The 14226-nt window shown below is 49.5% G+C and overlaps 1 protein-coding gene across 1 annotated transcript in view; it reads left to right on the forward strand.

The window, feature by feature from the left end:
- Positions 1–2446: 2446 nt before the first annotated feature.
- AARS1 (alanyl-tRNA synthetase 1) overlaps positions 2447–14226 on the forward strand; it is a 55249-nt gene continuing 43469 nt past the window's right edge. Inside the window, exons 1-6 of the mRNA XM_038368233.2 lie at positions 2447–2714; positions 4944–5107; positions 6008–6196; positions 8648–8793; positions 10474–10665; positions 11698–11842. Of these exons, the coding sequence (XP_038224161.1) occupies positions 4964–5107; positions 6008–6196; positions 8648–8793; positions 10474–10665; positions 11698–11842 (816 nt within the window). The 5' untranslated portion in view covers positions 2447–2714; positions 4944–4963. The remainder of the gene's footprint in view (positions 2715–4943; positions 5108–6007; positions 6197–8647; positions 8794–10473; positions 10666–11697; positions 11843–14226) is intronic.

The raw sequence follows: 14226 nt of genomic DNA on the forward strand, positions 1-14226 counted from the left end.
TCCCTGCTTCTTTCCCAAGCTTCTTGCATTTGTGTATAGGCACTTGAGATAACTCGCTGATTTTCCCTCTTTCTCAGTATGAGGCAGGAGCCCTCCCCTCTCACACCCTGCTGCTCATGCCTCCTCCTGGTATCCCACATCCCCACTTTCCTCAGGGCTTTGGTCTCCTTCCCCGGTGAACCTAGTTTAAAGCCATCCTCACTAGGTTAGCCAGTCTGCTTGCGAAGATGCTCTTCCCTCTCCATTAGGTGGAGCTTGTCTCTGCCTAGCACTCCTTCTTCTTGGAACACCATCCTATGGTCAAAGAATCCAAAGCCTTCCCTCCGACACCACCTGCGTAGCCATTCGTTGACTTCCACGATTTGACGCTCCCTACCCAGGCCTTTTCCTTCCATGGGGAGGGTGGACGAGAACACCACTTGTGCCTCAAACTCCTTTATCCTTCTTCCCAGAGCCACGTAGTCTGCAGTGATCAGCTCAAGGTCATTCTTGGCAGTATCATTGGTGCCCACGTGGAGAAGCAGGAAGGGGTAGCGATCCGAGGGCTTGATGAGTCTCGGCAGTCTCTCCGTCACATCGCGAATCCTAGCTCCTGGCAAACAGCAGACTTCTTAGTTTTCCCGGTCGGGGCGGTAGATAGATAACTCAGTTTCCCATACTGCAAGGGCTTGTCTACACTTAGAGCATGGCTATACTTGCAGATATAGAGCGCTTTTAGTTAAACCAGCCTTCGCAGAGCGCAGTAGGGAAGGCGCTGCAATCTGTCCACACTGACAGCTTCAAGTGCACTAGCTTGGCCACAGCTGCAGCACTTGCAGTGGCATTGGGAGCAGTACATTATGGGCAGCTATTCCAGCATGTAAGTAGCTGCAATATGCTTTTCAAATGGGGTAGGGTGGGGTGTGACAGGGAGCGTTTTGTGTGTATGTGGGGGAGGGAGAGTGGGTTTTTGGGGGGCTGAGAGCATGTCAGCATGCTGTCTTGCGAGTTCAGACAGCAGCAGACCTCCCTCCCCCCGCCTCTCTCTCTCTCTCTCTCTCACACACACACAGCATTCCACGCCAAAGACTTGCTTTGTCTTGGAGCAGATAAGCAGCCTGCTGTCAGAAACGGAGCTTTCAAAGGGCATTTCCGGATTCCTACAGCTGATTCTAAACGATAACAAGAGTGGGATTATGGGACATTTCCGGAGGCTGTTCAGAGTGCAGTAAAGCAACACCTCGTTCACACTGGCGTCGTGGCACTCCAGCGAGGGCGCAGCAAACGTTATTCCACTCACCGAGGTGCAGTACCAGCAGTGCTCTAGCTGCAGAGTCAGAGCGCTCTACGTGCCTTGCTAGCGTGGACGGGTAGTGAGCTAGTATGCCTGGGGCTCCTTTATCGCGCTGTAACTCACACGTGCAGCCAAGCCCTTACATTTTATAGTGCTCAAAAGTTGCTGGCTCAGGGGGGAGAAAAATCACCCCCCTGAGCGCAGCAAGTCTAGGCGCTTTGAAGCGCTAGTGTGGACAGGCTCCGAATGCTCGGAGCTAATCCCCTCGTGGAGGTGGATTACCAGGAGCGCTGGGAGAGCTCTCTCCCAGCGCTCGTGCATGACCGCAGCAGCGCTTTAAAGTTTCTAGTGTAGCCCTAAGCTCCTGTTCCCTCGCTCCTCTGGGCACTTAGGAGCAGGCTTTTTAAAGCCTTGTTCTCCCACCCAGGAGCCCCACCCCAGGGTTGCCAACTTTCTACTTGCATCATGCCGAACGGCTACCTGACCCACTATGGCCGTTCTTCTGGTCTTGTGAAAAGTTACACTAGGAATCGCTTGGGATGAGTGTAAATTGTGCCTCAGTAATCAGGAATGTAGTCCCTGAACAAACATGGTCCATTAAAGAGTATTTTGGCCACTCGCCGGGCTTGGCTTCTCCTGGAAGCTGTGGCTCATTTCTCCCGGTACGGCCGAGGTCTGGGCTCGGTTCGGAAGAGATGCCCCCGTGAGCACTCGCTGAAATACCCGGTTTCAGAGTAGCAGCCGTGTTAGTCTGTATTCGCAAAAAGAAAAGGAGGACTTGTGGCACCTTAGAGACTAACACATTTATTAGAGCATAAGCTTTCGTGAGCTACAGCTCCCTTCATCGGATGCATTTGGTGGAAAAAAAACAAAAAACAAAAAAAAAACCACACTTTTTTTTTTTTTTCCACCAAATGCATCCGATGAAGGGAGCTGTAGCTCACGAAAGCTTATGCGCTAATAAATTTGAAATAGCCGGAGAAAGGAGCGACGGGGCCACGAGGGCGGGGACGAGGAAGTGGCTGCCGCTGGCCGCTCCCCGCCCCTGCGGGCCCGTGGGCTCGTTCCCGGCACGGTGCCCCGCGCGGCGTCCCCGCGCCGCACCGGCGCGTGCGTTACCCCAGCCCGGGGCAGCTCCCGGGCCAGGAGGGGCGGGGGCGCAGCAGCCCCGCGGCGCGCCTCTGGCCCCGCCCAGCGCGAAGCGAAGATGGCAGCCCTTGCCCCCTCCCCCACGGGGGGGGGGGGGGCCGTGTCGCGGCCGTTGCATCAGCCGCCTCGCCGCCCCTTCCCCATGACGTCACAAACTCTCCGCCCCAGGGCTCGCGGGTGACTGTCAGCGGCAGAGACCAATCCGTGGCCGGCGCCCTCGCCTTGCCCGCTGTGGGGGCGGGCGCAGGCTGCGCGGCGGAGGCTGCGCGGCTGGTGGCGGTGCCGGGGAGAGGTAAAGACTGGCAGGCCCGGGGGTTGGCTCTGGCTCTGGCTCTGGGCAGCGGAGGGGAGCCACGTCGCGCCGGGAGGGAGCAGGGTTCCCCGCTCCCCATTGCCACGGTGCCCCCACTTCGCGAGCCTGGTGCTCCAGGGCCGCAGCCGCAGGGGATGCTGGGAGTCTGGCTCGGCCCGGGGGCTCCTGGGGGCGGGGGCGGGGGAGTTGTGCCACGTGGGCGCGGGGCTGGGAGCCCGGGGGCGGGGGGCCTGCTGGCCTAGGGGAGCATGCCTTGAAGTGGCACGTGGCACGGCTCTGGTAGTACCGTGTCCCTGGCATTCTGGGGGTAGATCTGGCTGCAGTTTTTTGGCTACAATATTTGAAACTAGATCTCCCAAATGTCAGGCCCCCCTGGGCTTGCATCTTAAATGTGCTGTAAGAATGTAATGGCCATACTGGGTCTGACCAGTGGTTTGTTTAGCCCAGTATCCTGTCTGCCCACAGTAGCCAATGCCGGGTGCATTGGGATTGTTCCCTATTTGTAATTGTTTGGAGTCTTGTTGCCTCATCTTAGCCCTGCTTAAATTGGCATAGCCTGTTTGCCATCTGCATATGCTGCGAGGGGTATTGGTTTGAATAGGGGACTGGAAGTCGGGATTCCTGGGTTCAGTTCTTTGCTCTGCGTCTGACCTTTGGCCAATTCACTAAATGGGTGGTTCTTGCCAAAATCGTCGCTCTGGGAGAAGTGAAAAAGCCTGACAGCTAAAATGTCACCAGGAGTTTTAATATACTTCAAAATGATTTTGTGGGGTTTTTTTTTTTTTTTAAATTTTAGATTTTTTTTCCCCTCGCTTCCAACCCCAGCCTCTTGTCCCTTGCTCAGAGAGAGGCAGAGAAGCGGCTGCTCTAATGACTTGGGTGGTGGACAAGCAGATTCTCTGCTTGGTCTCCTGTTTGTGAAAATGGGACACTTCTTTCTCTCTAAATTCCTCTGGAGGGTTCCAGAATGGACTCTAAGACTCAGATCCTCTAAGATATTTGAAATCAATGGGAGCTAGGTGTTTAAATGCTTTTGTGAATCTGGGCCTGGGTAACTGGGAACTGAAATACATGTGGGCTGCTGAAGGGGTGTTGCACTGACAATCCTACTGCTAGTTCCTCTGCTACTCCTTGCATAATGACAGGTTTCAGAGCAGCAGCCGTGTTAGTCTATATTCGCAAAAAGAAAAAGAGTACTTGTGGCACCTTTAGAGACTAACAAATTTATTTGAGCATAAGCTTTCGTGAGCTACAGCTCACTCCATCGGATGCACCAATGAAGTGAGCTGTAGCTCACGAAAGCTTATGCTCAAATAAATTTGTTAGTCTCTAAGGTGCCACAAGTACTCCTATTCTTTCTGCTACTCCTGTGGCTCTGGAGAAGCAGACAGAAAGAAGCCATTTAGACCCCTTTCTTACTTCTGCCTGCTGTCCCCCTGGCAGCTGGAGTAGACCTTGCTTACCAGTTCTCCCATACACACTTTCGGGGACTGCAGCAAGTCCTCTTCTCTGTCTTGAGAGGAAGCAGGAAGCAGCCAGTGCTGTCTGGGGAGAAGGGCTGGTAATTAATTTGCTGTAGGATAGTGATGATCGGTGCTGGATACTTAAGTCTCGATTTCCTTGCATCCTGATGTTTAAGGTTTTTTTTTTTTTTTTTAAACTATAACAATCTGTTCCCTTTTTTTTTTTTTTCCCCTGCTAAGTGAATTATTGAATTGCCAGCCCTAACTTGCGGTTTGTAGAGCATGCAGTGATCACTTAAAACCCATTTTCTGTCTATTGTATTTGCAAGGCAATGTGTTCCTTGTTGGATGGCATTCATGAGCCACAGCATAGAGTCACCAGTACTGTAGGCCTTTGTGTCTGTGACTCAGGGCCCCTCCCCAGAGGAGCCATGCTCAATCTGACTTAATAGTTTAGGTATCCACACACAAGTGTTGAGGGGATACTTTGCCTTAAAGCTGTAGAATCTGTGATCCTTTAGCCCAATACCATTTACGTCAGAGTGAGAGACTCTCATCACGCTTGGAAACAAGTGAGACTGGAAATTAACATCTGAAAATCCTAACTTTCATGAGACCCAGAGAAAAGAATTAGGTGAATTACATCCCAGTTGCCCCTTCCCTGGGATCCTTATTCATTACTGTTCCATTAAACTGAGCAGAATGTGTCCTTCACCCATCTGCTTTCTCTTTTTAATCTTGCCAGCTTTGCGTAGTGATCTCAGGATGGAAACTACACTGTCAGCTAGGCAGATCCGGCAAAAGTTCATTGATTTCTTCAAGGAGCACCAGCACACCTACGTCCACTCATCTGCGACTATCCCCTTGGATGATCCTACGCTGCTCTTTGCCAATGCTGGCATGAATCAGGTAGGACTCTCCCCTAGGACTGTGTGACTTTGGGACCTGTCCTGTGCTTTCTGCAGGAGCAAAGAACTAAGGAATGCTTGGCCGAGTATATTGTGGCTAGTACTTATCACTCTGAAATTCATTCTGGTGAGATATAATGGGCTTGAATTGCTCCAACAGTTCCCCGTCAGACCCCTGGCTGTGGGCTCCCAGTGCTGTAATGCGATAATATTAGATAAGATGTCCCTGTACGCTGGAGGGCCCAGAGCAGGGCAGCCCTGGCTGGGAATGGAGTCTGGCCATGTCACCTGCGGGATGTACTAAATCAGCACATCCCTGGGCAGCTTTTTCTCAACAATGATTCTGCTAAACCGTGGTTGGTGTTTAAAGCCTCCCTCCCTCCCCATATGGAATCCTTGGTGGAGGTACAGACTGCTCCCTGCTCCTTAGGGGAACTCTGCTCAGACACAGAGGGCTTTTCAGAGACATTTCTGTTCTGTGTACCAGGCAGCATTTTCCTCATTCCCATTCTGTCATTCCGTCACTAGGGCCTGATCCAAGTACCCGGGCAGACAGTGACAAGACTGCAGGGGGGTTTGGATTAGGCCCTTAGCACCAAGCAAACAAATCCTGTTTTAAAAAAACTTTGGTAGTCTTTTATTTGAATTGGGGCAGAGGGCCTAATTGCCCTCCTCCTGGGCACAGACAGGTGGATGCCGCACCCCTGGGAGTCCACCTGTACTGCTCCTGGTTTGGTAGGAGTGATGGAAAGGTTCCCTAGTCTGGTGGAGTGGCAACCTCAGCATTTCTAAATACATGCATTGGGCACGTTCTTATTGGCCCACGTATACTGACCCACAGAGTGCTCACTGCCTAGGTGAGTTCTTAAGTTTAGATCATCTTGTTTCTATTTCCTCCCAGTTCAAACCCATCTTCCTCAATACCCTTGACCCCTCCCACCCCATGGCTAAACTGATCAGAGCCGTCAATACCCAGAAGTGCATCCGAGCTGGGGGCAAACACAATGACCTGGACGACGTGGGGAAAGACGTCTACCACCACACCTTCTTTGAGATGCTGGGGTCCTGGTCATTTGGAGATTACTTCAAGGTAAGCTTCATGAAAGCTCTGCTTAGATTCCAGATCCCCATTTACCTTGAAGTTTAAGGTCAGACGGGACCATCAGATCATCTAGTCTGACCTCCAGGCCACTAAACTTCACCCAAATACCTCTACATTCAGCCTGATGACCTCAGTTAAACCAGTCCTTGGGAGGCTAACGCAAGGACTGTTGTGTACGGCAGGCAGAAAATGGGAGTAACTGAGATGCCACTAATGCCCAAGTTTCCTGTGATGGCAGGGAATGATTAGGTTGGTTATGCCTGTTAGAGGGCTTTCCCTTCACCCTCTCCTCTGGTTCTTGTTACGCAGACAGAAAGCAGAAGTCTGAAGTGCAGGCAATGTGATGTTTATTGGGATTAGTTCCAAGCAAGCATATCCAGAGTTCTACACGCCAGCAGTGTCTATTTCCCAGTGGTCTGTTCCCAGCTCTGACGCTGCAGAGCATTTACCCCACATCCCCTTTCCCAGCTCTGATGCCGCAGAGCATTTACCCCGTGTTCCCCTTCCCAGTTCTAACGCCACAGAGCCTTGCCTGTGTCCCTGTTTCCCATTCCGTCCGTCCGTCCGTCCTTAGCAGGTCCATTTGGTCCATATACCTGCAATGGATGCCCACAGTCCCACCCCTTACAACTTAGGGTCAAGTTCCGTTTTGGGTCTTCATCCCATCTCTTTTGTACCCCATGGGAGGGGTAAGGAGTGAGGTTGTGCTCTGGTCAGGGATGGGCATTTCTTTGGGTTTTTAGTGTTTTATACCTTCCTCCCAGTCTCCCCTTGCGCCTCCCTACTGGTTGCTTGACTTTGCCTTGAGATAGGGGTTGAGGCAGACTTAAAATGTGCTCGAATATTACACTCCCACCATGCCCGGTAACACTTTAACTGCTCTTATCTGTTCTTGTTGTACTGACGAACCCATCTGACTGGGCAGAAGAAACATACACAGTCTTTGTTTACACATATTGGTATAAGATATAAGAGTATCAAAGGTCAAACCCAAAATTCTATCTCAGGCTGACAAATAAACCTATATACTAACAATGCCCAGATGATCCTGGCAGGTGATCTATGCTGCAGAGGAACGTGAAAAGCCCCAAAGGTCGCAGGCAATCTGACCTTTGGGAAGATTCCTTCCAGATCCCAAATCTGGTGATCAGTTAGACCCTGAGCATGGTATTAAGATGCATAAGTTAGTTGCCTAAGACAGAAAATTCTATATGCCACCTCACAACAGTGGAACCATTGATAGAAAGTAAGAATGTATCTGTGCATTGGATAATAAAGCACTTGGGGACCCTTCTGGATGGAAAAAGCCCATAGCTGCCCACCTGCCTCTCAGGGATGTTGTGAGGATTAATTAGCTAACATTTGTAAAGCCTTTGAATGTGAAAAGCTCTCTGTAGAATTGTGTTCTTGTTTGTCTAATCTCAGTGCAGTGTAAGAAGTACAATCTGAACACCTTGTTAGCACTACAGCAGTGTGACCAACATTCATTCTTATAACAATAGGGAATCAATAAATAAATGCAAATAAACCAGTACTTTTAAATTGGATTAAAGTCTCCTGGTCCCAGTGGGCTACGAAAGGCAAAGCAATTCCTTGTATCAGGCTTTTAGCGTCTAAGTAGGCTATCATTCAGAATGGTCATTTTCCAGTGCACTTTCTGCAGCCCTTCATTTGTAAGTGGCTCAGATTACAGGCTTTAGAACTTTGGAGGCAGGGTTCCAGCAGATGTTCTGGATGCAAGCCAGAGTTAGTGAGAAGGATTTGCTGAGGAGACAGGAGCATAAAATGAGGAAGTGTGATGTCCTTGCAAGTGCTTAGTTCAAGAGTTAATACTGTGCCACTGAACTTCATGAAGCTGATCAAAGTGCAGCAAGGTAATTAAAATAACAGTGGAACCAAAAATCAATGAGGAAAGAGAGAATCACAGTAGAACTTCCTAAGTGTTAATTTTTTATTCTTTGGCTGCTTGTATGAAGCCATCCAGTGAACCCTAAGTTTATTGATGTATGGGGATTACTGTCCCCCTGCAAATATTGGCCTGCCTGTTTCAGCTGTCGTTGGCTAAAGCAATCTGGTTCTTGAACTTATTTGCTATCTAAAAGTCTGACTTCAGCTCATTTCAGGTTCTGAGGGGCAAGTGTTTGGCAGAGCTGGCAGTTCAAAGGAGTACCTGCAGTGGGCCTAGAGAGGGGGCAATGCATTGCATAGGTTCCAGACCTCAATTCTTTTGCATGCAGTGGAGTCAGTGAGAGGATGTTTCATGTGTTCTGTGTTCCCTTGCTTCCTATTCAGTTTACTTTAGACTTGGTGATGTGCAAAGCCTATTCTGAGGCATTACAGTTTGTGCCTTCAACTCTTGCCTGTTCTGGGTTGGGCTGTGTTGTATGGGTATGAAGATCTGTTTGCTTTTCCTCACTAACATTGTCTGTCTTGGTGCAGGAACTGGCTTGTAAACTGGCTCTGGACCTTCTCACCAACGAATTTGGCATCCCCATTGAAAGACTCTATGTCACTTACTTTGGTGGCAACAAGGCAGCCGGATTAGAGCCAGACCTTGAGTGCCAACAGATCTGGTGGGATTTAGGGTAAGGGCATTTAAAAATTAACTCTTCTTATGAAAACCGTGCTGGTGATAGGTGCAGGCCTGACAGCCTTGGAGCCTGGAGTCCCTTGATTGCCCATGCCATGGTTGAGGTGGAATAAGCTTCATGTTGTCTCACCAGTGAGCCAAACCACACACTAAAGGGATAGCCTGATGGGGTGAGAAATAATTCACTCCCCACAACCCAGTCAGTCTTTGACCTCTCTGCTGAGAAGCTCCTTGTGAGTCATAAGTGCAGTGAGCACATGACACTTATGTTCCGTGGTCTGCACTGGCTGCCTGTTGGTTTCCAGATGGAGTTAAAGATGTAGGCTTTGATCTGTAAAGCCCTAAGTGGCCTGGGATGGGTCTGCCTGACAGAGCACTCCTGTGCTATCCTGCTTCAGTAGTGCTCAGCAAAAACATTCGAAGTGGAACTGTTTTGGCTTGCTTGAATGGGAGCTGCTGATGTGGTGTTCTCCACTAGGAGCCTGTGACTTTGGGATTGCTTTCCTCTTGGTTTGAAATAGTCTGGATCTGCTGATTTCCAGGGCATACTGCAAAGTCTGTCTTTTCAAATGGGTGTTTGGAATGGGAGAGGGGCTGGGGAAATTTTGAGGGGAAGGGAAGTTTCCATTTAGTGATTATTTAATTTAATTTACTGACATTTACAAGAGCTGGGATCTGCTGCTGCTTTGTTCTGTAGTCACAGATTGGATTTCCAGTAGTACCTGAGCCTGGGAGATTACATAGACTGAAATAAATAAAACATTGACCCAGCCTAACCAGGCAACCCTTGCCAGCTAGGAAGTGGGATCTTTGGGATTGTAGATGCACCTGTGAAGGCTGAATCCCTTCAGCACAGGATTACTGGACAGACTCGGGACGTGCAAATTCTATTCCATCAGCAAGAGCGGGCCATTGCTGTGAAAGAATTAACCTTATACCACTGAAATGGAATCAGAAACCACATGGAAACCCATTTATGACCATGCTGAAGATACATTGCTGGTTGAAATCTTATATGCTTTGCAGTGGGAACAGAGAAAGTAGGTGGTATTTACTTCACACAGCATTTTATTTTAAGGAAATGCAGCATGTCTTATTTGGCAATGGACACACATCAGTGGGTCTTCACCGTGGCAGCGTATCACAGATCACGTTCTCTGGGTGGAAGAGCCATAAAGCCAAGGGCTTTGAGCTGACGCTCGTAATTAAAAGGGAGAGATTGAGATGCATCTTGTTGTATCTTTGTTTAAATAAAGCCTGGGCATTCTGCACAAAAGAAATCCCCTAATGAAGCCTAACCAAGGCCAGACTTGTCCCTGAGGACAGAAGGTTGTAAAAAATGGATCACTTTCAGTTCTAAAAGCACATGGTGGCATCTTAAAAATATTCTACGTACAGCAGGCCTCTCACCAGGAGAGATGAGCTTCTTGTGAATGTGTCAGTTTTGAAGTGGGGGAGCGGGGCACTTGTTTGGTCCTGCTAGAATGGGAAGTCCAAATGGTAGGTGTTAGAAAGCAGGATCTCAGCTGGGTCTCTCTCAAAAGCCTGTGGGCTCTTCCAACCCATTCAATGAGTTTTAACAAGTAAAAGGTGGTTTCTTTATTTGCCCCTGAATTGGGGGAGGTCCCTGTCTTGCTCTCAACTCTCTGATTTAATGGGCACTTTTATGGTACAGACTGGCTGAGAGCAAGATCCTGCCTGGCAGCATGAAGGATAACTTCTGGGAAATGGGAGACACAGGCCCCTGTGGCCCCTGCAGTGAGATTCATTATGACCGGATTGGGGACAGGGATGCCTCACACCTTGTCAATCAAGATGACCCCAATGTCTTGGAGATCTGGAACCTGGTGTTTATACAGTTTAACAGGTGAGCCAAGAGCCTGCCCCCTCCAGGCACTTCTTGTTTAATGGAGAAGGAGATCTTCACTCTGGTAAAAAGACAGCTCTGTAAAGCCACAGCACCGGGAGGCTGTAGGCTTGGGAGCCTCCACCCTCCAGTGTGAACTGTTCTCGCCAACCCCACAGCTGGCTTCTGAGCTGCCCCGATGGGTGTTGGGGGAATATGGTTAAATTGTGAAATCTGGGATTTAGGAGGAGGGAGGTTGTAGTTCACCTGTAGTTACCTCCCACTGTTTTTCCCGGTGTAACACCTCTGCCCCGTGACTAGCCTCTAGCACTGCTGATCGGGCTCCTTCTAGTGACCCGCCACTGCTGTTCTTCATCAGACACAGGGGGCCCCCATTAAGACTTCTTTCTCTTCACCCTCCACACCTCAGCAGCTAAGCTGCACTCCCAGCACCGCATGTCACTCAGTACAAGGTATTTCGTGTGTGTAACCATCTTCCCTAAGCAGCTATTGGAAGCAAATAATCAAGCCCAGCTGCTGAGTGGAAAGAACTGTCGTCATGCTTGGAGGCTCTGCAAGCTGTAATTCATTGGGAGTCCTTCAGGCCGAACACTTGGCTCCACTCCCCACCGGGCTGACTTCTGCGCCATCTCCCATCACAGGCTTGATCAGTGGGGTTGCGGTGGCTGACCTTTCTCTCGTTATAGTTCTGGAAGGAGGCCATTCTGCCACTGGCCTGTGACTTTGCAGTGCTCCCCCCAACCCCCATATACATGAGTTAATCTGTGGCTGTCTCCTGGGCCAGGCTGGGGACGCTTATTAAGCCCATTTCTCTGGGGTGAGGGAGGGTTTGTTTATGTTGGTTCTAGTTTGCTCTTGAGTGTCTCGTTACCCACCCTCTTATTAAGGCTCCTGGTGGCCCGTGTGTATGCCTGCCCTATAAGACCAATGGGATCATTTAAAGTCATGTGGGGATGAGAGAAGAGATGGCAATTCCCCTGCAGCAACCTGTTCAATGACTGTTTGTTTGTCTTTCTCCCTGGGGTTGGGCAGAGAGGCTGGTGGGACCCTGAAACCTCTTCCCAAGAAGAACATTGATACTGGGTTGGGTCTGGAAAGGCTGGTGTCTGTGCTGCAGAACAAGATGTCCAACTATGACACTGATCTCTTCATCCCCTACTTTGAAGCCATCCAGAAGGTACAGATCCGTGACTGGTTCATTGAACCTGATCAAAATTTGTCTGCTTACCCTGTTATGGATAGCCTCATAGGTGTGCATGGCACTGTACGCTCAGGGAAGCTGTCCCAGAGGAGGGGACCATGGTGATTTCCTAGTGGCTGTGAGAACGACCTGTCGTGAACCTAAAAACGCTTGGCTTGCAGATTTGTACCTTGGCAAGGGTAGAAGACCCTATTCCGTAGCTGCTGCTTTAGGAGTGAATCTGGGGAGAGCATGTGGGATCTGATCAGAGCAGCTCACGGGGATGTTTCCCTGTGAGCTGTGCTGACCATGAACCGTTCGGTCATCTTTGAAAGTAGGAGACACCGCCCTCCCCTCTACATAGCTGCCTTCCTTTTGCAAGCTTCCTAACTGCACTAAGAGCTTTTCAGAGTCCTAGAAAGCCTGACTCAAAGGGACTTCGTTTTAAACAAATGGACCTGATCAGTAGGCTTGAGATGGCACAGCTCTGTGTTCAGGGCCAAGCTCCATCTATCATGCTCTGGGCCAGCAGAGGCCGGGAACTTTGCAGAAGCAGCTTGTACCTCCTTTGGGAGTCTTGGTGGAGAGGGTCCCCCACCTCTCCTCCTCCTCTTGATTACCCACCACCACCCTGTCCAAGCACTGGGGGAAGTCTCATTGTGATCTGGAGGGTGCCACGTCCAGCTCTCCTCAACTGGAAAGATGGGTGGGACCCAGTGTAGGGATTTAGGTGGTGAAACTGGGTCCAAAGCCAAACTTCAGCAGCTGGTCACCTGCCTTAAAACCCCCCCTGCTCCAAGGCTTCCAGGACTACATAGCTTGACTTGTATAATTAATCTCTGCTAAGTAATTAGAAATTAGATGAAAGTTTCTAACCATCAGAGGAATGAAGTTCTGGAACAGCCTTCCAAGGGAAGAAGTGGGGGCAGAAGACACATCTGGCTTCAAGACTAAACTTGATAAGTTAGCCTAATTTTGGCAATTAATTGATCTTCAACTATTAGCGGTAGATATGCCCAATGGCCTGTGATGGGATGTTAGAATCATAGAATATCAGAGTTGGAAGGGACCTCAGGAGATCATCTAGTCCAACCCCCCGCTCAAAGCAGGACCAATCCCCAATTTTTTTTGGTCCAGATCCCTAAATGGCCCCCTCAAGAATTGAACTCACAACTCTGGGATTAGCAGGCCAACGCTCAAACCACTAAGCTATTCCTCCCCCTTATGGGATGGGATCTGAGTTACTACAGAGAATTCTTTCCTGGGTGGCCGGCTGGTGAGTCTTGCCCACATGCGATCAGCAGAACCCTGAGCCATATTTGGGGTCGGGAAGGAATTTTCCTCCAGGGCAGATTGGCAGAGGCCCTGGGGACTTTTCGCTTTCCTCTGCAGTGGGGAGCATGGGTCACTTGCTGGAGGTTTCTCTGCACCTCAGAGTCTTTAAACCACGATTTGAGGACTTCAGTAGCTCAGACATAGGTTAGAGGTTTGTTACGGTTACAGGAATAGGTGGGTGAGATTCTGTGGTCTGCGTTGTGCATGTAAGACTAGATGATCATAATGGTCCCTTCTGACCTTAAAGTCTATGATTCTATGTAACTGGCATATGCTGGCCTGTCGGGTGGTGCCTGAAAGGTGTGCAACAGAAGTGGGTGAATTTATGCTCCTTTTTGGTTCGTTATGATAAAAAAAAAAATTGTTTTTCTGCTTCCTTTTCTCATTCGGAATATCCCATGTGATCATCTTGATTTTCCTGGAAGACTCTGAAATGTGGATTGTGAGCAATCTGAGCCCTTGGGGCGGGGCTTGAATCTTTAAGAAAGACATCCTTTCTCCTGAATGTTTCTCAGACATTGGAATTGACTAGATGTTAACACATGGGTTTCACAGTCTGACTAAAAATCCCTTCTCCTGTCAGTAGGCTTTCACTTACTGGGGGTTTCTGATATCCTCATTTCTGCAAATGAGTTGACAGGATCAATATTTTGAATATAATAAAACAGGCAGAAAAGCTGCATTTTGGGGGCTTGTTTGTGAAAAGCCTTCCCAGGCCATCTCCATCGACCATAAAGGAACAAAGAAAGGGCCACAAACAAATGTTTCTCTTTGCCGGTCGCCTTTAAGGCGGCATTCCCTGAACACTGGTGTTGCCAGTGAAGGAAGAAGCCAGGCTCTGAAAGCAGCAATAAAGCGTGGTAAATAGAATGGGGACTGCAGTGAAACTGCGTGGGGGGAAAGACTTGTTGGCTGTATTAGTTATGCTTGACTGGAGTCTGTGACCCAGCATAGCAAAACCAGCCGCAGCTGTCACTCCAAATCCTGTTGGATTCTCCATCTCAGTCACGGCCTTTGCTGACCTGGGCTCTGTCTGAGCCAAGCAG

Source organism: Dermochelys coriacea, chromosome 12 (assembly GCF_009764565.3).
Source record: "Dermochelys coriacea isolate rDerCor1 chromosome 12, rDerCor1.pri.v4, whole genome shotgun sequence".
Lineage (NCBI taxonomy): Eukaryota > Metazoa > Chordata > Testudines > Dermochelyidae > Dermochelys > Dermochelys coriacea.